This window comes from Hemicordylus capensis, chromosome 6 (genome assembly GCF_027244095.1).
Source record: "Hemicordylus capensis ecotype Gifberg chromosome 6, rHemCap1.1.pri, whole genome shotgun sequence".
Taxonomy (NCBI): Eukaryota; Metazoa; Chordata; class Lepidosauria; order Squamata; family Cordylidae; genus Hemicordylus; species Hemicordylus capensis.
The window spans coordinates 11,346,824-11,369,934 of NC_069662.1; the positions used below are offsets into that span (position 1 = coordinate 11,346,824).

General features: G+C 49.8%; 2 protein-coding genes across 2 annotated transcripts; both read right to left on the reverse strand.

Moving 5' to 3' along the window:
- Positions 1–668: 668 nt before the first annotated feature.
- On the reverse strand, positions 669–1,607 carry LOC128330826 (olfactory receptor 2D3-like). Its single transcript, XM_053264191.1, has one exon. It carries the CDS (start codon positions 1,605–1,607, stop codon positions 669–671), a length of 939 nt encoding a protein of 312 aa, XP_053120166.1.
- Positions 1,608–21,790: 20,183 nt separating this feature from the next.
- On the reverse strand, positions 21,791–22,735 carry LOC128330827 (olfactory receptor 2D3-like). The gene has a single exon (XM_053264192.1). It carries the CDS (start codon positions 22,733–22,735, stop codon positions 21,791–21,793), a length of 945 nt encoding a protein of 314 aa, XP_053120167.1.
- Positions 22,736–23,111: the final 376 nt, after the last annotated feature.

Sequence of the window (23,111 nt, forward strand, 5' to 3'; positions counted from 1 at the left end):
GCTGTGGTTGAAAATGGCCAGTTGCTCTCCCCCCTGCTAAATAGAAGAGAATCGCCACTTTGAAAAGATGCCTCTTTGCCCATGGCAAAGGAATTATATTCACCTTTCCCGCTTCCAAAGCATTCTTCTCCCCACAGCCAGCACAAAATAACATGTCGAAAGTGGGCCCTGAAGTATTCGTGCATGACGATGTAAATGGATGAACATGAGTACAAAATACTAGGGCACTGCCTCATCACCCCCATCCTCTGTATTGCTATCTGGCTAGTAAATCTAGCCAAACCTTGTTGTGCTAGTTTGTTTTATGTAGGGGAGCATTCAGAAACCCGATTTCTCCACCTGCTGCTAGAAGTGGGCCAGTCCATTCTACCATGGCGAAATTTCACCATGTCAGTCTGTTTAAGCGAAGGTTCGGTTTCATCTGCTGTCTGTTCAGGTGTGTTTATCGTGGGACAGGTTCAAGGGTGGGCTTGGGGTTTTTTTGCCCCCTTAGGTTTTTCTTCTTCAGATGTTTGTGAAACCAGCGTATCTGTGGGTGACCCCAAGTCTGTCGGTGCTCCAGTTAAGTGTCCATAAGGATCGTAACATTTCTAGCTCTTTTGAAAAGATAAGATCGGAGGCCCCTAAACAACATGTGGGCCAGTTAAGGAAGACATTAAGAATCCACTTCATCGCTCTAGGCCCAACCTTGGCCACAGCTTGGCCACTGCCCCATGGACATCCTTGTTCCGCAGGGTGTAAATAATAGGGTTGAGCAGGGGGGTGACCACAATGTAAAAGACGGCTGTATGTTTGTCCCTATCAGAGTTGGTGCTGGACTGAGGTCCCATGTATGTAAAGATGCCAGCACCATAGAATAATGTCACTACTGCTAGATGGGAGGCACAGGTGGAGAAGGCCTTGCGCCCTCTGGCAGTTGAGCGTATTTGTAAGACAGAATGAAGAATGAGCCCATAAGAGGTCAGGATAACAGAAAGGGGGCCCACCAGGATCAGCGTGGATGCCACAAAAATGATGGGCTCTGCAAAATAAGTGCTAGCACACGTGTGTTTAAGCACCACGGGCAGCTCACACAAGAAGTGGTTGATGTGGTTGCTCCCACAGAATGGAAGGGAAAGGGTGCAGGTCACATTGATCGTGGCAATGAGGAAGCCCCCTGCCCAGGAAAAGGAGGCAAGCTGCCATTGGCGCCCCCTGCCCATGGCTATGGCGTATACCAGGGGGTTGCAGATGGCCAAGCAGCGGTCGTATGCCATGGCACCTAGCAGAACACATTCTGTACACCCCAGGGCCAAGGCAATGTACATCTGGACCATGCACTGGGTGAAAGAGATTGTTCCATTTCCAGCCAATAGGTGAGACATCATCTGGGGCAAGGTGGTGGTGACGTAACAAATCTCCAGGCCTGAGAGATGAGTCAAGAAGAAGTACATGGGGGTGTGGAGACGAGAGTCGGCTCTCACTAGCAGGATGATGGTAAGGTTCCCCACAACGGTGCGCACATAGATGGTGAGGATGACCACAAAGAGCACCATCTGTGTCTTCCAGGAGTTGCTGAGTCCCACCAAGATGAACTGCATGACAGAGGTGTGGTTCTCAGCCCCCATCCTGGCCATCTACCTGTGGAGAAAAGGTAACAGTGACAGGCAGTGATATTCTCTGGGGAATCCTAGGAACATAAGAAGTTGCCTTCTACCGAGTCAGCCCATTGGTCCATCTAGTTCACTATTGTCCACACTGATTGCCCGCAGCACTCCAAGGTTTCAGGCAGGGTTGAACCTGGGGCCTTCTGCATGGCTCCATCCCCAATCCTAAAGCAAGGAGAACTAATCTGCCTAGTTTCCTTTCACTAACATTTTAATTGATCATTACCATCTTCCAAATCATGTCCTTTTTGTTATAAGACACCCAATGCAACATATAGAGTACAGCAAAACAGTCGTTGCTGGAGCCTAATCGGTAAGGAAAAGGTTCACCACACATAGGTGGAGGATAGAAATGGGATAATGATATTATTACAAAACACCATTGAATTGTCCCCACGTGGCACTACAATTGTACTAAATTTGATCCAACTTGCTCCAGACATTTCAAAGTTGTTAGTGGGGGACACACACAGCCACCAACTTGAAAAGAGGTTCTAGAATTCATTTATGGGGTATCAAGTTTTAATATCCTCTCTAATCTTAATTTGCACCAATTGGTGCAAATCGGCTTGGCAGTTCACAACTTAGGCCACCTTCCCCTCAAAAGTTCATGTGTCTGCCATCTTGAATTGGGGTGGACTTACATGGTTACAGAGTTTCTACTCGGCCTCCTCCTGATAGGGAACTGTGAACCGGCTCATCCTTGAACTGATCCAGCCCGGTTTGGCTTGACCCTCCGCCAGTTTGGGGCCAGTTCAGGGGTTCTAATGTAGGGGGGGGATTGAAACACTCACTGCCTCGGAGGGGAGGCTGTTGCGAGTGGGTCTCCGACGGTTCCCCCTTCCCTTCCCGGCCTCCACTCAGTCACAAATGGCCCATTCCAGGCCTCTCTGCACTCAGCTGACATCCAGAATAATACTGTAGGATGCTGCCTTATGCAGAGTCAGACCATTGGTCCATCTTAGCTCAGTATTGTCTACATCAGTATTCTCCCTATAAGGCTCCAGAGCAGTGGCAGCTCCCTTCAAAACATTTCCCCCCAAGTTTTTGTATTTTATTGTAACTGACTTTTCTTTTAATGTGCTTTTCATTGTATGAGCCACCTAATGGTGCAGCGGCGAAGCAACCTACGTAGAGAGAAGAAGGCTGTTGGTTTGAATCCCTGCTGGTGTGTTTCCCAGACTATGAGAAACTCCCATAGCAAGCAGCAGCGATATAGGAAGATGCTGAAAAGCATCATCTCATACTGTGCGGGAGGAGGCAATGGTAAATTTAATTTCTTTATTTCTTTATTAGAATCATTTAATATAGCGCTCACTCCGAAGACTCTGGGCGGTGCAGGAGGTAAACCCCTCCTGTATTCTACCAAAGACAACCACAGGGCTCTGTGGTCACCAGGAGTCAACACCGACTCGACGGCACAATCTTTCCTTTCTTTTTCATTGTATGTTTTAGTCATTTTTATTGCCCTACTTCATGATCTGCTCATAGAGCAATTGTTATAGAGTGGGCAACAAATAAATTTGTTAATTTTATTATTATTATTTTATCATCAGCCCTAAGTTGTGACTCCCTGAGTAAAAATTGCTTATTGGGCCTGTGTGGAGCTTCAGCTGAAGCTGAATACTCCACATGGTCACCCTGGCACCATGTTGTAGTGATAGGCTTGAGGGAGGACTAGGCCTCAACTTGAGTAACTGCCTGGAAGGTGGGCTTCTCCAAATATGGAAGAAAGTCCAGGAGAATCCAATCCCTGTTGTCCAATCCAGTGAGGGGCAGGGTTTACTAGACAACAGCTTATAGAGGAGTAGGGAATGTGTGGGAGTCCAGTTCTTCCTTGAGGTCTCCCAGAAGGGAGGGAGTCTGTTCAGCAATTACTGTAGGACAAAGGGAGTCTAACAGCCTCGGGTGGGAATCAACTGGGAGTTCCTTAGCTGGAAGGATAGAGACCAGTTTAACTAGACACATCTGGGAATTTATTTTTAAGGGCTTATGTCTGACTGCATGGTTTGTGCAGTTCCTGGGGAAGGGTTTTACTTTAATGGAAGCAGCCAATGTTGCTTCTATAGTTTTCCTTATTATACAATTATGAATAAATAATTATTGTTGTTAAGGAGTGTCACTCCTTATTGGGCCCTGCCCTAGGTATGTGCTCCTGAAGGCCTAAGGTTGCTCAAACCTTTTTTTTAGGGAGGGGCTTCCCACTTAATTCTCCCAGAATATTCCCTTGGCAGGGTGAATCAACTCATATTAAAAAGTGCTACCCGGAACTCCTCACAGCTAGAGGAGGGATTTTGTATTCCCCCCCCCCCCGCTTTTGTCCCGGAAGACACTGTTGTGGTCCAGGCCTGGTTTATATACTAAATATGCTCATTAGCTAGCATACAAAATTAGGCCTGTCTCATAGTGTCACCAAGTGACCAAGTTCTTTTATATAGTGACCATGTAGGATCTGGACGCAAGGAAGAAAGGAGATCAGACCAATCCTAAATGATTCAATGGGCTTTATTGAGTATAAAAGAATAACAACATCAATCTAACTGAGCAGAAAGCAGAACATTCTATCAGTATTACTAACAGTATTTCAACCCTAGCCAGCAACAATATTCACCCAGTGTTCCTAACTAACATATGTGTGTGTATTAAATCTTCCTAGAGCCTAATACAATTCAGATATAGATGGAAAAGGGGGGGGGGGAGGTAAGGAAGGCTGAGGGCTGGCATGGTTTGGGGAGATCAGGAATTAGCAGAGGGATGAGGGGAAAGGAGAAGAAGGGGAAAGGATGGAGGGATCCAAGGCTTGTAGAGGCAGCATATTACCAGGATCAGAGGCTTGAGAACGGTGGATCTTTCAGCTGAAGGAGAGAAGCTTTTGGCTGGAGACAGAAGCTTTTAGATCAAGCATGCAGTTTGCTCAGAGCACGGCTGAGAGTCAGAGCACCATGGCTGGGGAAGTCTTGACTTCTCACTGCGCAGTGGAAGTCACAGACAGTTCCTGTCCATGGACAGAGTTCCTGCTTCTAGCCCCGCGGCTTGGGCAGCAAACTCTTGGATTACTCATGAGCAAGTCTTGCTTGTAGGCAGAAGATTGCATGAAGGCACAAGACTGCTAGCTCTCTGTCCAGTAGCCTCATTCTTTATAGTTGTATTTTCCTTTGATCTCTCATAGAGTCTATTCACATCTCCTCATCTTTTCCTGGGTCCCCAAAAGGGTGACAAAGCTGTTACCTTCTGGATAATGTCTTTTAATTATTCAGGATATTGGCCATTCCAGAGAGATCTGAATCCCATCTTCTGTAAGCTGTGAGCTTAGAAAGTGGGAGGGGGGACATTGCCCAAAGCAAATCTGCATCTCTGAGCTGCAAATGGGCATCTTCTCTTGTCCCAGATTTGCTAGCCTGATCCCAAAAGGTGTTAAAGTGTTAGTAAAGTAAGAATTAAAGTCTATAGGTGTTTTCTTTGTGTGCATTTACCTATATTGAATTTCTATAGCGAGCAATTGAGTCAATCATTGACAAAGATTAACATAGACTTCTTGCCACAGGAAAGGGGAGATCAGCCTCTGGCCTCTTCCACAGACATTATCGGATAGTGAGTCACATTTTAGCATTTGGATTGTTCTGGCCTGGCTTTTGTGCTTCCTTGAGTACCCATTTCACAATGCAATGCTGGATTGCTTCCTCTTTCACAAAGCAGTGCATGAGGCAGGCAAAAGACCCGGGTGTCAGTTCACCTTGAGTCCAGGCAGTAATTCATTCCTTAATAAAATGGAACTAGACACAGGCCTGAATTCCATATAATTCTGGGCTGGTATCTCTGGGTTGAATGTTGGAGTCAAGGGGGGGCGTCCCCAATGGGGGGGCATCTCCAACAACACAACCTTTTTGACCTCAGAGGCACAATGCCTCTCAATACCAGTTGCAGGGGAACAACAGCAGGAGAGAGGGCATGCACATACCTCCTGCCTGTGGGCTCCCCAGAGGCATCTGGTTAGGGATGTGCGGTTCGGTTCGGATCCGGACCGGTTCGCCCGAACCGGTCCGGATCCGGCGGCTCGATCCCGGACCGAATCGGGCCGTTCCGGGGACCGAGCCGGACCGAATTCGAGCCAGTTCGGTACCGAACCGGCTCGGGTTTCCCGAACCGGTTCGGGAACGAAATTGAGTCTCTGGAGTGTCTCTTTAAAGTTCCAAGTGTGTCCTCCATTTTGTGTCTCCTTCCCGAAACTTTTGCTCCTCCTTGCATCCATTTTGTGATGCTATTTCCAGGCATTGTATTGGCTGCGCTATTGATCCTTGATTGGCCAGAATGAGTCCTTTGGTCTGGTAGGCTGCTTGGCTGTTGCACTGTTGAGAGCTGGCACCCTGTTGGCCGTGGGGGGAGTGCAAAGGTGGGGGCTCCCAAAGGAGGGAATTTCAAACCTATATAAACCCAAGCCTCTTCTCTGGAAACTTCTCTTGGCTGCAGTTGTGGGATCATCTCTGAGACCTGCTTGCCCTTTGCTGGCTGCTCTGGTGTCTCTGTGAGTCCTGACTGTGTCCTGTGTCTCTCTGTGTGTGCTCTGTCTAATCCTTTGTCCACCTGCCCTTTGTGACTCTCTGTGTGTCTCCTCTCTCTGTCTGTCTCTTGTCTGTATACTGTGTGTTACTTCACTTTACTTTCTTCTTAATTTCCCCCAATTTTCCCTGTTCCTTGTCTGTCTGCTTTTCTCCGCCCTCCCCCCCCCCTTTCCCTTCTCATCCTTTGGGCCTACCCTCCCCCTCCCCCACTCCCACCCACTGCATCCTCATTGCTTTAAATCTTCTTCCATTAATTATTGCTCTTTGTCCTGCCTTGTTTTTGTCCAACTTTTTGATTTTCACATTGCATTCCATTGGTTTCATTTATATATTGCTTGCTGGTTTTGCTTAAATTGTACCATTTTGTTTGTTTCTGCTGACTGCTGCTGCCCTGCGAGTTGGTTCCCTGAATCCCTCCCCCCCACCCCCAGAGGATTCTGTTGTTGTTTCTTGTTGTCCCATATAATCAGTTTTGGTTCCCTGCTCCAAACTTGCCCCTCCAAGTCCAACCACACCCCACCCCAACCCCACCCCATCCAGCCTTCTCCCAAGTTTGCTGCTGCCAAACAGAGTCCAGTTTTCTTTGCTTGCAGTTCCACTTATTCATTTGCTATTATTAATTTGCAGCAATTGTGGTTTCATTGTCTCTGTTCACTTAGTGGCCCCCCTCAGAGTCTGTGTTTGGTTCCCCCTCCCCACACCCCCACACCCAAGTTTTTTCTGCTGGTTATAGTCTTTCTTTTCATTTTTTTTTAAACTTCTGGCTTGTGTTCTCTTGATATATATTGCTTTATATATTTTGCTACCCTCCTCCTCCTCCTCCCCCCCTGCCTGCCCCCCCACCCTCCCTCCTCCCAGACCCTAGCCCAGGCCCAGCTCCTCCCCCAACCACCCCATCCAGCCTAATCGCTGCTGCTGCCCGAGTTGTTCCAGTTTCTCCTTTGCTGTTTGTTGTTGCCCCCTCCCCATCCCCCCAACACCCCTCTGCCACACACTAGCCCCCAACCACACACACCCTCTCTGCTCCCCCCCACCCCACCTCTTTTCCTCCTTGCCCCTGACTCTCTCCACTTACCCCAGGCCCCCTGCCACACACTAGCCCCAACCACACACACCCTCTCTGCTCCCCCCACCCCACCTCTTTTTCTCCTTGCCCCCGACTCTCTCCACTTACCCCAGGCCCCCTGCCACACACTAGCCCCAACCACACACACCCTCTCTGCTCCCCCCACCCCACCTCTTTTCCTCCTTGCCCCCGACTCTCTCCACTTACCCCAGGCCCCCTGCCACACACTAGCCCCAACCACACACACCCTCTCTGCTCCCCCCACCCCACCTCTTTTCCTCCTTGCCCCTGACTCTCTCCACTTACCCCAGGCCCCCTACCACACACTAGCCCCAACCACACACACCCTCTCTGCTCCCCCCACCCCACCTCTTTTCCTCCTTGCCCCCGACTCTCTCCACTTACCCCAGGCCCCCTGCCACACACTAGCCCCCAACCACACACACCCTCTCTGCTCCCCCCACCTCTTTGGACCGCTGCTACTGCTGTGTCCTCCCCCCACACCTGAATCCCCCCTCCCTGCTGCGCTGCGCTTCTCCTCTCTCCTCTTTCTCTCTATCATCTCTCTTTCTCCTCTCTCTCTCTTTCTTTTCTCTCTCTCTCCTCTCTTTCTCTTTGTCCCTGCCCCCCTCTCTTTTCTCTCTCTCTTAGTCTTTTCTCTCTCTGCTCCCCTTCACTTTCCACCTCCTCTCCCACAGCTGCAGCCGCACACAGTAGCCTACCCACCTGGCGGCTGCCATCGGTTTTTTTTTTCTTTTTATAGTTTTTGGTTGATTTTGTCTCTGCTTGGGGGTGAGTTGAGCGACACAAATAGTGTTGTCTCCTCACTTCTGCCCCTCCATCGTTGTTGAACTACCCCGGTTGCCTGTGTGCCTCGTGCGGCCGCCCTGCTGTGTCTCAGCCCAGGGTGGCTGGCTGGCGGCGGCGAATCCGTGACCAGCAGTGAGCGGCAGGAGAAGGACCGGAAGAAGAGGGGTTAGTGCGTGTGCGATTGTGCACCTTTTGTTGCCCCTTTCTCTCCCTAGCTGGCGGTTTTAAATAGGGACACCCCTATTCTGAAATGCATTTGGGTGTGGGGAGGAGGGAGGGAACCTTGGAGAGGAGATGTACTGTTGTAAAACTTGTGTCTTCATGCCCATGCCCAGTAAAGAAATTGCTGCTGTGTGTTGCGTTGCATTGCATGCGTCTTGCAGGTGGTTTTTGAACAGGTGCCTTCCAGAGTGCTTCCTTGCCTCTGGGGCAGTCTGAGTGGGGTCCAGGGTTCTGATGCGATGCTGCCACTACATGCTGGGCCCATGCCATGCCAGAGTGCTTCCTTGCCTCTGGGGCAGTCTGAGTGGGGTCCTGGCTGGGCTCTGATGCTGCCACTACATGCTGGGCCAATACACACGTATGATGATGATCATGATGTTCAATCCATGAGGCTGCCATCAAGTGTTTGCTGCTGCTTGCTTGCCATGGCATTGGGCGGGCAGAGTCACAGAGTGGGTGGGTTCAACCTCTGTGTTGGTGTGACTGGGTTCTGGTTTTGGTTGTGTGCAATTCAGAGTCACTAAATAGGCTGCATTGAGTTTGATGCTCCCCCCACAGGAGCATTACTTGAGAACCACCCCCCAGAACCCACACTTTGTGTTCCAGTTCACTAAATAAGGGTTTCCTCCTTTGATCTGCAGGTTCCCAAGCGTTGACTGCATCCCTCCCCCACCCCCGGTAGGTGCTGTGCCCTCCCCCCATCCACTCTCCCCCCCCAAAAAAAGCTAAAAACTTGCCACCCACACCACAACTACTCCACCCAACTGCCCGTGCCACCCTCCCACACCGGGGTTCCACCCTTTAACCCCCTATTTTTCTTAAAAAAAAAACCCTCCCAGACCCATCTCCCCAATTGGCTTGGTGGTTGACTCCCAAATTCAAAAAGGACACCCTCCCCCTCACTTCGATTGGCTTTCCCCCCCCATATCAAAAAGTCTTCCTTTCCCCCCAATTGACTTCCTTTTTTGAAAACAAACTTCCCCCCCCCGCCGCCTCCAAATCAGCTGCCTTTTTTTTGGCCCCTAAGCCCCTCCAAATTATTTTTCTGACCCTCTCTGGCCTTCCTCCTAAAGTCTCCCTCCTTCTGACCTAGCAGCATGTCTGAGCGCCGTGTGGCGGGCAGGGCTCGCTCAAGGCTGGCAGGCAGAGGTGGGAGAGGCCAGGTGCGGGGTGCGCCTGCGGCACGGGGAGGGAGAGGACGCGGGGAGCCTGAGGACACCCCAGTTCTCCCCATTGGAGAATTCTTTGCTCCGGCCCCATCTTTGGTGCGCAGGATTCAGTTCCCCACGCCTGCTGCCGCCAATCGCGGCAGAGGCAGAGGCACCGTTAGGGCTGTGGCGGGTCCCTCCTCGCCGGCGGCACCAGGTGCTGCTGAGCTACCGCCAGTTGTTGAGGTGGAGGAGACTGTGGAGTTGGAAGAGCAGGTAGAGGGCGGTGAGGACCGTGTGGCTGGCAGCGATGCAGCCAGGTTCTCCCTCCCTCTGGGGCCCCTTCCCCCTATCCTTTCGCCGCTCAGTGGGGCCCCCCTCGTGAAGCCCGACACTCTGGTGGGGAGCGGTCTGGCAAGGTGGTGGAGGAGAGGCCTGCCTCTCCGATGCCAGTTGAGCCGGGCCCTTCCTCCGCTGTGGAGGGCGGAAGGGGCGGGTTGGGTGGCAGCAGTGGGCAGGCAGCGGCGGCCGCCCCCCCCCTAGGACTGCAGCCACCCTGCGAGAAACGGCCTAGGACGGCGCCCAGGGCGCAGGAGGCCAAGGGCAGTGGTGTATGGGTGCATTTTGAGGTCCCTCAAGATGACCCATTCCACGCCCGCTGTGTCCACTGCAGGATGCTTGTCAGCCGTGGAAGGGACCCTGCGCACCTGGGTACGACGCCTATGTGGAGACACCTAGAGCGTCACCACCCAGGTCTCAGGGGACAGGCTGGCAGCGCTAGTGCACCTTGTGCATCTGCCACTAGGGCGGGCAGCGGCAGTGTGCCAGCCAGCAGGCAGGCTACACTGCCCGTCCAGCGGTGGACGCAGTCCTCGGGCAGCCAGCGTATTGTTCGCGTGGACCATCATCACCTCACCCGCCTCATAGGGGAGATGATTTCCACCGATGACCAGCCGTTTCAGGTGGTCGAGAACAACGGCTTCCGCCGTATTCTCCAATACCTGGCTCCCGAATACGTCATCCCCTCAAGGACGACGTTCAGCCGGAACGTGGTCCCTTCCCTGTACCGCCGGTGCAGGGAGCTCGTGTCGGCCGAGCTGCGTGCAGCTCCGGCCGGGACAAGCGTGCATTTCACGACTGACCTCTGGACCAGTGTCAGTGGGATGCACGCTTCTTTCCTGGCCCTCACTGCCCACCGGTGGGGACCGGAGAGTGAGGGGACCTCCGCGGGCGATGCTTCCGGGTCCGGCGCGGCTCCCGCTGCACTACGGCACAGGTGGGCCGTCCTGCACGTGGAGACGATGGACACGAGGCACACCGCGGAGGAGGTGGCGGCCGTACTCGACCGCCAGATAGAGGAGTGGATTGGCGGGTGTCCACACCTCTCCCGCGGCTTCATTGTCACCGACAATGGAGCCAACGTTACCGCCGCTGTCGAGACAGTCATGGACTGTGTGAACATACGGTGTATGGCACACACGCTCCATCTGACCGTCAGGGACGCCCTTGGCCTTAAGGAGCTGAAGGCGTCCCAGGAGAAGGGGGCCCGCCCCATCGCAGCTGCTGTTGCTGCCACGGCCACGCTTGTGGATAAGTCCCGCAAGCTGGCCGCCCACTTCCACCGCAGCGAGAAGTCCAGGAGACTGCTTCGCCAGAAGCAGGATGACCTTGGCCTTCCTCGCCATCTCATCCCTACGGATGTGGAGACGCGGTGGAACTCCACCTTCCTCCTGTTCCAGCGCCTGTTGGAGCAGGAGAGAGCCCTTGTCGCCCTGGCGAGGGACGAGTCCTTGGATGTCTGCGACTTCTCGAACGCAGAGTGGAAGCAGATGTCCGAGGCGGTGTCGGCACTCGAGCCCTTCCAGCTTGCCACGAAGGGCTTGTGTGGCGACACCACTCCCTTGAGCCAGGCGCTGCCCACAGCTGTTGGTCTCGAGAAGCTGATGGGTGGACTCCATATCTCTCTGACCACGCCAGAGGGTCGTGCTCTGGCTGGGAGGCTGAGGTCTGGGGTTGACAAGCGGCTCGTTGATGTGCTGGGAGACAGGGAGGAGTATGTCCTCGCTTGTCTCTGTCACCCAGCCCTCAAGGGCAATGCCGTGAGTGCCGACGACTTGCCCAGGTGGAAGGGCATCCTGGTCGAGAAGGTTAGGGAGGAGGAGGCCGCTAGGGCCCGCAGAGACCAGGGTGTTGGTGGTGGTGCGGGGGCAGCCCTCGTGGCCCAACCCGCACCCAGCAGCAGCATGGGCGGCCAGCCGGCGTCAGCTTCCCCTTCCCCTCCCTCTTCCCAGTCCAGCAGCGCGGCATCCCAGGCGGCGCCATCGCAGCAGCCATTTGCTACCGACTCGAGATCCGCCCAGTGGTTTCAGCGGTTCTGCTATGGCGCCATGCCTGGTATGCGGGAGGCTCGACCTGCCAGGCCCCCCTCCAGTGCTGAGCAATGCGTTGCGCAGTACTTGGAGGAGCCTGTGGAGGGAGACGGCGTGGACTGCGCACAGTTCTGGGCGAGCTGCCGCCAAGTCTGGCCGGACCTGGCGGTGGTGGCTGTGCGCCTCCTCTCCTGCCCCCCAACCAGTGTCCAGAGCGAGCGGGTGTTTTCACGTGCCGGGGACGTGGTGACACCCTCTCGCTCCCGCTTGGACCCTGGTCTGGTGGAGCAGCTGGTCTTCCTTAAGGTGAACCTCCCCCTGTTGGGCTACCCCAAGCTGCAGTTTGAGACGGGCGAGTGATTACCGTGGGTTGCCCCATGGTTGGTCACCTGCCTGGCTCGACCTCTGCTTATCCCTACCCTCCCCCCTTCCACCTCTAGCTGAGCTGACGTGACAGATGCTGAGCCGTGCCAGCCAGTCGCAGCGTGTAGTGTGCCCACACAGAGATGCAGTTGTAGTAGTAGTTGTAGTGCTGCGACTGGCCAGATGTTTACAATGCCCATGCCCACCTAAAAAGAAACCCAATGCTGACCAGCACAGGCCCTTTATCTATCCACCTGTCAGCATTTGGGGACCTGGCATGGGCACGGCACACCCCCCCCCAAAGTAGCACAGCCCACGGAGTACTAGACTTAGCGGCAGCGGCGGGTATACGTTCAAAAATGCAGTGTAGATATGTAAATACTAGTAAATAAACATGTAAATAATTTTTTCTTTAAAAACCCCATGTCAAAATCAAGCCTCAAAATTATGCAAAAGAAAGAAAAAAAGGTGACAAAGGGAGAACAAAATGATGAATGCCAAATGAATTGATTTTATTGAAAATGTCACCAGAAATCACGTGTGGGGGGCTTGGTTTACATGGAGAAAATGATTGGTTGATTTTTTGAAATGAAACGAATGAATTATTATCATCTTATGTTCATCTTGATTGTGGTCACTGTTGATGTTGGCTGATGGCAAAAAACCCAAAACCATCAGAATAGCAATGAACTGGCTGCCAACACAACATATTGATTGATAACTGTGCAGGGGGGGAATCGGGTCTGTGTGTGTGTGTGTGTGTGGTGCAGGCTCAGTCTGTCTCTTCCTGTTGTCTGTCTGTCTGTCTGTCTGTGTGAATGGATGCCTAGCACTGTCTCTGTGTGTGGATGCTTTCTGGTGTGTGTCTGTCTACATGTTTTTTTTCCTCCCCCCCATGCCTCCCTCCATCCTTCCCCTCTCATCCTCTCCCCTTCCTCTTCACCACCTTCCATCCTCCCTCCCTTCCAGCCCACCACCGCCTCACCTGCCCCCAACCCCGGTCTGGCAGATGATGAGAGTCTGGTCTCTCCCACCGAAGCACACACGTGAGCACGTGTGTGCACAAATATGTGGCTGACCAACTCTGAGCCGGACCCTCCCCCCTTCAATCCCCTCTACATCCCTCTCCCCCTCCCCTTTCCTCCCCCCTGCCTCCCTGCCTCCCTCCCTGCCTCCCTCCCCCCTCCTAGCTAGCAGCGCACACATACACACACAAAACACCTGTGGTGGCAAACACCACCAGCACACATGCACTCACACTGGTGCCACCACCACCTCTGCCTTGGGCCTCTGTGTCCTTGAGCAGATATGTGGTGGTGGACCAGAGAAGCATTTCTTTCCAGCAAGGCAAAAGGCATGCACTCACTGCACACACACACACACACGAAGAGGTGAAGACGAGAAGAGGCAACTTCTAGGACCAGCAGCAGCAGGTGAGTGTCGTGTAATTGTGTTGCTTCCCAAGGCCACTGCCCATGCTCAATGCTCAGTCTGCTGAAACTGAAGAACTAGCTACAATCACCCTTCCTCACACGCAGCTCAGCTCAGCTCAGCTCAGCTGCACAGCACACTGACTAACTAGACACTACAGCTGGTGGTAGAAAAAACAGAAGTCTAGATTCTAGAAGATGTCCTGGTGGGTTTTAAACTTTCAAATCTGTGCTAGGATTGCCTCGCCCGCCTCCTCCTCCTCCTCCTCCTCCTCCTCCTCCTCCTCCTGCCTGTAATTGTGCCCTCTCCCCTTGCAGTTGCGCCGTCGTGATGGGTTGGTGATGTGCGTGCGCCGTCTACTTGTTAGCTCTCTCCTCCTCATGTTGGCTGGGCTTGCCAGGCACTGGCTGGCAGCAGCTGTTGGCTGTGTGCTAGGCTCAGGCTGTGGCGCGCGTGACTGGACTGGGAATGTTATTGTAGCGGCAACACTGGTTGTGGTGGTAGCAGTAGTAGCTGTTGTTGTTGCTGGGCTGGTGGCTGCTGGCCTGTGCTGACTCTGCGCACTTGGTCTGGTCTGGTCTGGTCATTGGGATGCAGATGTAGGGTGTGTGTGCATCATCCATGGGGAGCATCAGAGCAGAGCAGAGCAGGTTGGCTGGCTTCTGTCTGTCGGGCCTAGTCAGTGGCAGGCACTGAGTGAGGCGGTGGTTCCTTTGGGCATCACGTCACCCATCATGCAGAGCGGCAGGTCTGCTGCTCTGCTGCTCCGCCTCCTGCTTCTTCTCTGTGTGTGCTGCTCTTGTGCTTAGTGTGCTGCTCCGCTGCTGCTGCTGTGCTGGCAGGCAGCACAGCTGTGGCCTTTTTGTTAGATCAGAGAGTGGGTGTTGTCTCTCTGAGTGTCCTCCTCTTACTTGCTTGGATAGGAGTGGTGGTAGTAGGTAGGCATTAAGATGGACTGACTAGGTGTTACGTGTTAGGGCGCCCAGAGAGAGGGGCCAAAAAGATGGGGTGGCAATTGTTGGGTTGCTCCTAGTATTATTGGTGAATTTCTGAAGAAATTTTTTTTTTCCATTGGCTAGAATGGGGGTTCGGGGCTGCCCCAGACCCGCCTCTGTGGGGTGGCAGCACCGCCAAAGTGGGTCCGGGGCCATGGCAAAAATGCCCTCAGTCCCTCCCAGCAATCCCCGTAGAGATAGGAGTGATGGTTCTGTTGTTTTTCTGAGGTGTTCTGAGTGAGTGTGGATTCTGTGATAGCAAATGAGAGTGGATTCATGGTGTCTCATTGGAAATCTCATTAGCTATCATAGAATCTACACTCAGAACACCTCAGAAAAACAACAGAACCATCACTCCTATCTCTACGGGGATTGCAGGGAGGGACTGAGGGCATTTTTGCCATGGCCCCAGACCCACTTTGGGGGTGCTGCCACCCCACAGAGGCGGGTCTGGGGCAGCCCCAAACCCCCATTCTAGGCAATGGAAAAAAAATTTTCTTCAAAAATTCACCAATAATACTAGGAGCAACCAATTGCCTTGGGATTTTTGGGGTGGAGGACACCCATGGGTGGCTACCACCCACCCCAGCTTTTTTGCCCCTAAGGGCTCCACATTGCGAGTTATGGGCAAGAATTAATTTTTTAAAAAAAATTTGTAAAAAATCAGAGGAAGGTCCAATCGACTTGAAATTTAGGTGGCAGGTAGAACACAATGTCCCCTTCAAAACCAGCCACTTTTTGTGATCCGAACCAGTTCGGTTCGGATCCGAACCGGTTCGGATCCGAACCGGACCGGGGGGGTGGTCCGGCAAAACCAGAACCGAACCTCCCCGGTCCGGTCCGGACCCGGTCCGGACCCGAACCGAACCGGGAGAACCGGTTTTATGCACATCCCTACATCTGGTGGGCCACTGTGTGAAACAGATGCGGGATTAGAGGGGCCTTGGACCTGATCCAGCAGGGCTGTTCTTGTGTTCTGATCATTACACATGTGGAGAGGCATTCTTTCCCAAAAGTGGCTGTTACCACTGACACGTTGCCCCGCATTGCCCCTGCTAACTTTTTAGAATGTGAGCCCTTTGGGGACAGGGTTCCATCTTATTTATTTGTTTGTTATTTCTCTGTGTAACCCTGAGCCATTTTTGGAAGGGCGGTATAAAAACAAAATTATCATTATCATTATCATCATCATCAGTGGGGCTCCTTTAAAGGATACAGACTCCATTTCAGCCTCTGGACCATCTTGGAAGGCATGCACTGAGTCCTGAGAAGTGCTTCCCCCACAGAGCTCTTAAGAATGGGCTCTGCCTCTCGTAAAGGGCCCTTCCAGCACTGAGAAAAACACAGTCCTTTGTAGAGGTCAGCAAAGCAGGAAATAGCTCTCACATTGAAGGCTCCCTGCACCCATACAAGTGGCCCTTGCTTGAAAAATAGTTAAGATCATTGGTCTACACTGACTGGCAGCAGTTCTCCAAGGTTTCAGGCAGGAGGCTTTCCCAGCCCTACTGGGTGATGCTGCCAGGGATTGAACCCGGGACATTCTGCATGCAAAGCAGATGCTCTGTCACAAATTTCTGAATGAGAGCTCTGAACAAAGATGCATACCTGGTTGTAGCTGAGTGGATGCTCAGAGCTGCTCAGTCTCCTGTGCTCTTGGATGGCTAATCTTTGGAATATAATGTATGTACGGCTCTGTATAGAAATCAGAGCAATTAAGCAAAAACGACCTCTTAAAAGACAGAATGGGGAGAGTCAAAACTGCAAACCGATGTGGCACACAGAAAGAACATGAACTGAAATCAGTACAAAATGCACAAAATATAGACACTGTTAGCTAGCTACTCAAATGAGATCTGGAATAGATCCTGACAACAACTCATAACATTCAGGGGTAGGCATCACCAGATGTTATTGAACTACAACTTCCATCATCCCTAGCCACAATAAATGTCTAGGGATGATGGGAGTTGTAGTTCAACCACAGCTGAAGAGCCAAGGTTGCCTATTCCCTAACACCTCAAGATGAGCTCTTCAGCTCAAAGTCTCAAATGGAAATATTTGAATATAGTCTTACAGTTGTGCTTCTCCCAGCTGTTCCACATTAACCACGGAAGAATTTCTTTCTCTGTTGGCTTATGCTGAGGCATACAGCAGATGGATGAGTTTAGGTCTGCTACAAGATGTTTAAAAAAATCATGCGGAAATAATCCTGATCCATCAGTGGCTTCTTCGGGAAACCTACACCCCACAGCTAGAGATGGGGCTTTTCCTTGCTCTCTTGAAAAAGCTGCCAGATGGCTTGGACTAGATTTTGTATGTGAGAAGAAAGCACCTAAGATTTCCTGTCTCTAAAATGCCAAGGTGTAAAGATCCTATGAAATTAATTCTGGGCTTTGGACAGCCAGACACAAAAACACACAAAGAGGTATTGGTGTATGTATAGTTTTGGTTGGGGGTATTCTACTCACCTTGGTGCTCTTAGCAATTTGAGGCTGCATTACGAGTAGGCTGGAAGGAAATGAGGTTTTTTCCCCCAGGAGGTCCCTGGCCTCTAGTGGAGAAGCTGCTTTATACTGGGCTAGAGAAATGGGACATCTAGCCTAACACCAGCAAAAGAGATAGTAAGCAGTTTTGCTGGGGTTCAGGAGACATCCTTCCATGTCCTTCAGGAGACATCCTTCCAACCCATAAAGACAGATGGCAAAGAACTTAGACATGCAAGTTATGTGTCTCCCATTAAGGTCTTGCTTCTCCATCCCCCTGGATCTACTGTATGCACTTCCTAGCTGTTCAAGACTTCTAAGATGAGGTCAACACATCTAGACTCGTGAAACTGCCTAATTTATTCTCAGCATTGGAAGACAGACAAGATGTTGTCTTTTTTCTCCCTGCAACTGTTAGAAGTCTGGGGATTCGATAAGATAATGATGATAGTTTACTTTATGGAGACGGCTTGGGTACTTTGGATGTTTTCCTTGGGATCATTAATAGCTTCTTACCTCAGCTTCTAGGGTCTCAAGAGTTTACTGTTCCAGGATGGGGGAAAATTATTAGATTTGTTTGTTCCCAGGATGCAGACTTTTCTAACTTTCCTACAAGGAATTGAAAGTACTGTGTTCATCTGGGAGCAATCCTGCCATGATGCCCAAGGGAATGTCACACCAGAACACAGATTTGATCCTGGGTTTCCTGTAGTCTTGCCCAGTGTTCTAGCCAGAATAAAGATTTAAATATAAATTTATTGGCTGATATGATGATGAGAATTACTCAAAATATTCCCACTGAAATTAAAAGGACAGGCTAGGCATTGCCTAACTTTTCCGTTTAATTCCAATGAGACCCCTTTAATTAATTTTTATCATCATGCCAGACCTGATTAGTCCATGGCATTATCCAATGTTACAAAGTCAAAGCAGAATTTTTGATTAAAATTAATCGGGGGGGGGCAGGATCTACATAGGCCATATTGGATTCTAAAATATCTTCTTTGTTTTGGGCTGGCCTGCTCAACTTTGCCCCCCCCCAGCTGTTTTTGGCCTACAATTCCCATAATCCCCAGCCACAGTGACCAATAGCCAGGGATTATGGGAGCTGTAGGCCAACATCTGCAGGAGGGTTGAACTTGAGCAGCCCTGGATTTTGGCCTCTTAAATACTGGATAACCGTTGGCCATGTAAGACAGGATATACAGGATTAGTACATTTTGTATGGGGTTATAAGTCTGTTAGTACCTCCCAGATGGAGGTTTTTGAAAGAAGATATTTGGTAATGGGTTCCAATTTTGAATGTACAAACTTCTGTAGTTATTCTATATGGAGAGCTGGAGAGGAGAGCGGGTCTTGTGGTAGCAAGCCTGAATTGTCCCCTTTGGTATGCAGGGCCTACCTGGTTTGCATTCAATTGAGAGACCACATGTGAGCACTGTACGATATTCCCCTTAGAGGATGGAGCCGCTCTGGGAAGAACACCTGTATGCTTCCATGCAGGAGATTCCAAGTTCCCTCCCTGGCATCTCCAAGATAGGGCTGAGAGAGACATCTGCCTGTAACCTTGGATAAGCCACTGCCAGTCTGCATAGACAATACTGAGCGAGATGAACCAGTGGTCTGACTCAGTAGAAGGCAGCTTCCTCTGTTCCTACATGGACTTGTACCAAACAACCGGAATTTGTCTAGTGGCACAAGAATGTGTTTATCACAGGCATTAGTTCTAGCCAAAAAACCTTGTACTACAGAAATGTAAAGCTAAGGATACTCCTGAGGTAGAACAATTGGTGGGGTTTTTTTTTTAATTGATTGAGTCTGGTGCCTAATGAAATAATAACTGGAGCTCATGACAAACTCCAGGAAATCTGGAAATCATTTTTAGCCTACTTTCCAGTAAGCTTATGAGATCACTCAGCATTCCGTGTGTGTGTCCCCTGCCTATCAACCTCGCAGTGCATGGACTAATATGAACCAAATTGGGTACAGTTGTAGGGACACATAGGGACATGTCAACGGTGTTGTTTGTGATGATGTTATAATATCCACTCCGATTCAAGATGGTAGATACATACACATATGAGGTGCAAGTAGGCTAACTTGTGAACCACCTAACCAGTTTGAACCAAATTTGCTACAGCTGCAGGCACACATAGGACACCTCAAAGGCATAATTTGTGATGATGTCATCCACCCCAATTCAAGATGGTAGATGCATGAACGTTTGAGGCAGAAGTGAGCTAACTTGTGGACTGTCTGACCAATTTGAACCAAATTTGTTACAACTGTAGGACACATAGGGCCATCTCAATGGCACAGTTTGTGATAATGTCATCCACTCCAATCCAAGATGGCAGACATGTAAATGTTTGAGGAACAAGGAGGCTGACTTGTGGACCATCTAACTGATTTGTAGTATTTGGTACACAGGGACAGCTCAATTATGTAGTTTATAATGATGTCATCCACTCCAATCCAAGATGGTGGACACATGAACATTTGAGGTGCAAGTGGGCTAAATTGGGAATCTCCTAATCAATTTGAACCAAATTGGCAACAGCTGTAGGGACTCATAGGGACATCTCAATGGCGTCATTTGTGATAATGTCATCCACCTGATCCAAGATGTTGGACGTATAAAGGTTTGAGGTGCAAGTAAGCTAACTTGTAGACCATCAAACCAATCTGAACCAAATTTGATACAGTTTCAGTGAGTGACACACAGGGACAGCTCAGTGATGTAGTTTATAATGATGTCATCCACCCCAATCCAAGATGGTGGATGCATGAACATTTGAGGTGAAGGGGGCCACCTAATCTATTTGAACCAAATTTGGTACAGTTATAGTGAGTGACACACAGGGACACCTAAACAATGTAGTCTGTGATGATGTCATCCAACGTGATTCAAGATGCCAGACACATGAACATCTGAGGCACAATTGGGCTAACTTATGAACAGGAGATAAGGAGGGAGGGAGGTACCAAAAAGCAAATACAATTTTTTAAAAACCCAATAAATACCTGACTGATAATGAAATAAATTGTATTATCAATAGAATAAGAATATGCACAAATAGTTAAAGAGAGAATGCTCTTCCAAATCTGCTTCCAAATCTCTCTCTTGTGTTACAGGTTGAAGCAGTGGCCAGAGGTGCTTCCTATTAGCATCTACTGATATGCCAGCTGTGTCCATTTCTTGAGATAAATGACCTCAGAACAGTAATATATACGCTGGTATCCTCCAGACTTGACTACTGCAATGAGCTCTTTATGGGGCTGCCTTTGTACATCATCCAGAAACTGCAGTTGATACAGAATGCGACAGCCAGGCTGGTCTCTGGGTCATCTCACAGAGACCCTATTACTCCTATATCAAAAGAGCTACATTGGCTACAACTAAGTTTCCAGGCAAAATATAAGGTGCTGGTTATAATCTATGAAGCCCTAAAATATTAATATATGGCTGATCTTCTAGGAGCTAGTATATCAATCATGTATTCAGACATGAATAACCAAATGGATTTGGGTCAAGAATGAGTTATGATTTGTGATTTTTGGATTCAGTTTTTTAAGTTTTTAATTTATTATCTTAGATTATACACACACACACACACACACACACACACACACACACACCGTGTGTGTGATTTTGTTCCATTAAGGAACAGTCATAGTTCTTTTAAGGATTATCCCACCGATAGTAGTATCTTTGGTCAGGTTGCATCACAATTTTGGTTTCCAGTTGAATTTCCTTGGCTACTTGATTGAACCCTATGAAGTCTTTTGTTTGTGTTTTTGGATGTACTAAAATGGTCAGAGTTATTGTTAGCAGAATTTTGCAACCCCATACCAGGACACGGTACTGGAATAATAAAATTCATAACATGTCCTTGGAACCATAAAAAATATAGCCTTGAAAAAATACTACCCTCTCAAATTTCTATATAAAAAAAATAACTCATTCATTTTATATCCGTGGAGTTCAGGGACTTGAAGGTGTGCACAGATGTAGACAAACCTTTCCAGTTTTTCAGCTTTTATTAGTAACTGCCTAATACTGTTGATTATTTTGCATAGTTATTAAAAAAACCAGTTCGAGGGGGAAACGACACTTAAACAGCTTGTTAAACTGTGGCCTTAAAATGCATTTCATTCACAATTTCATTGCATAAAATACATTTCATTTCATTCTTCCTTCTGAAAGAAAAAATAGTTCATAAGAGTTTTTTTGCTTCCAGATTGCCTCAATTTCCAATTTTTCCACCTGAAAAGAATGTTAAGTGGGTGGATGGGTGGGGTTTTCAGAAGAACATTAAAAATTATCGGAATGTTCAGAAAATCTGATGCTGAGGCCTTCATTTATTCATTCCAAATGTAGAACACAAGAATAAAAGAACAACCTTTCTGGATCAGGCTACAGCCTCCCTAGTCCAGCACACTGTTTTCCACAGTGGCCCACCAGATGCCACCGGGAAGCCCACAAATGGAAGATGTAGGCATGCCCCCTCTCCTGCCATTGCTCCCATGCAAGTTGGAGACACCCTGCCTCTGAACATGGAGGTAGCCTACAGCCCTTAAGGCTAGAAGCCATTGATAGATGTGTCCTTCATATAGGAGACACTATGGTGTAGCATTCATAGAGGGCATCCGATCTTTCCTAGCCACAACCCAACCAATTCATCAGGAGATCAAAGTTCAACCATTTCGCTCAAATCTCCTTCTTTGCAACACCTTGGCCACTGCTGTATGGACTTCCTTGTTCCTTAGAGTGTAAATGAGAGGATTGAACATAGGGGTAACCACAATATAAAGGACAGCTATTTCTTTGACCTGATCAGGGTGCTCACCTGACTGTGAGTTCATGTGCACAGACATGGCGGTGCCATAGAAGATGGTGACTACGGCCAAGTGGGAGCCACACGTAGAGAAGGCCTTGTGCTGACTGGCAGAGGACCGCATTCGTAAGACAGAAGACAGGATGAGCATGTACGATATCAAGATAACAGACAGGGGACCAACGAAAACGACAAAGCCATTTGCAAACATGATGGCCTCAGTGATGTGGGTATCACCACATGCAAGTTTCAGCACTGTGGGCTGCTCACAGAAGAAGTGGTTGATGTGGTTGGAACCACAAAAGGCATGGCGGAAGGTGCCGGTCACATTCATTGTGGCAATGACGAAGCCTGCTGCCCAGGAAGCAAAGGCAAGTTGCAGTTGGCGCCCTCTGCCCATGGCAACAGTATATCGCAGAGGGTGACAGACGGCCAAGTAGCGGTCATAAGCCATCACAGCCAGCAGGAGGCATTCGACACCACCTGAAAGCGCCCCTACGTACATCTGGGCAGCACAGCGTGCAATGGAAATGACTCCATGTCCAGCCAGGAGGTTTGCCAGCATCTGGGGCAGGCTGGAGGAGACATACAAAATCTCCATGCCCGAGAGGTTCATCAGGAAGAAGTACATGGGCGTGTGGAGGCGGGAGTCCATTTGCACCAGCAGGATGACCAGCAGGTTCTCCACCACAGTCAGGATGTAGATAATGAGGATGACCACAAAAAGCAGAAGCTGTGTCCTTCGGTGGCTGGAGAGTCCTGCAAAGATGAATTCTTCGACAGAGGTTTGGTTCTCCAGCTCCATCCTGAACATCTGCCTACAGAGAAATGACAGAAGTGAGAAACAGTGACTTTATCTTATAAAATGGAGACTGCTCGCACAAACAACATGTAAATCCTGTAGTGCAAAAGAACACCAAATAGGTCTCAAATTTTAAAATTGTTTAATCCAGAGTAGTTACTCATAGACTGCACATGCAAGAACGAGGAAGATCCCATGAATTGTCTTGAATGATAGAGAAATCTGCACGTAGAGGATTCTTCTGTAGTTCTTGATATCTAGGTGCCAATATTGGGACCAGTGGTGCTCTTAGCCCTGGACTTTGGGGCCTAAGTCCACAGACCTCCACAGACCCTGGCGCCCCCAAATCCTCTTCAGTCTGTCTCGGGTGGTGTGGTCA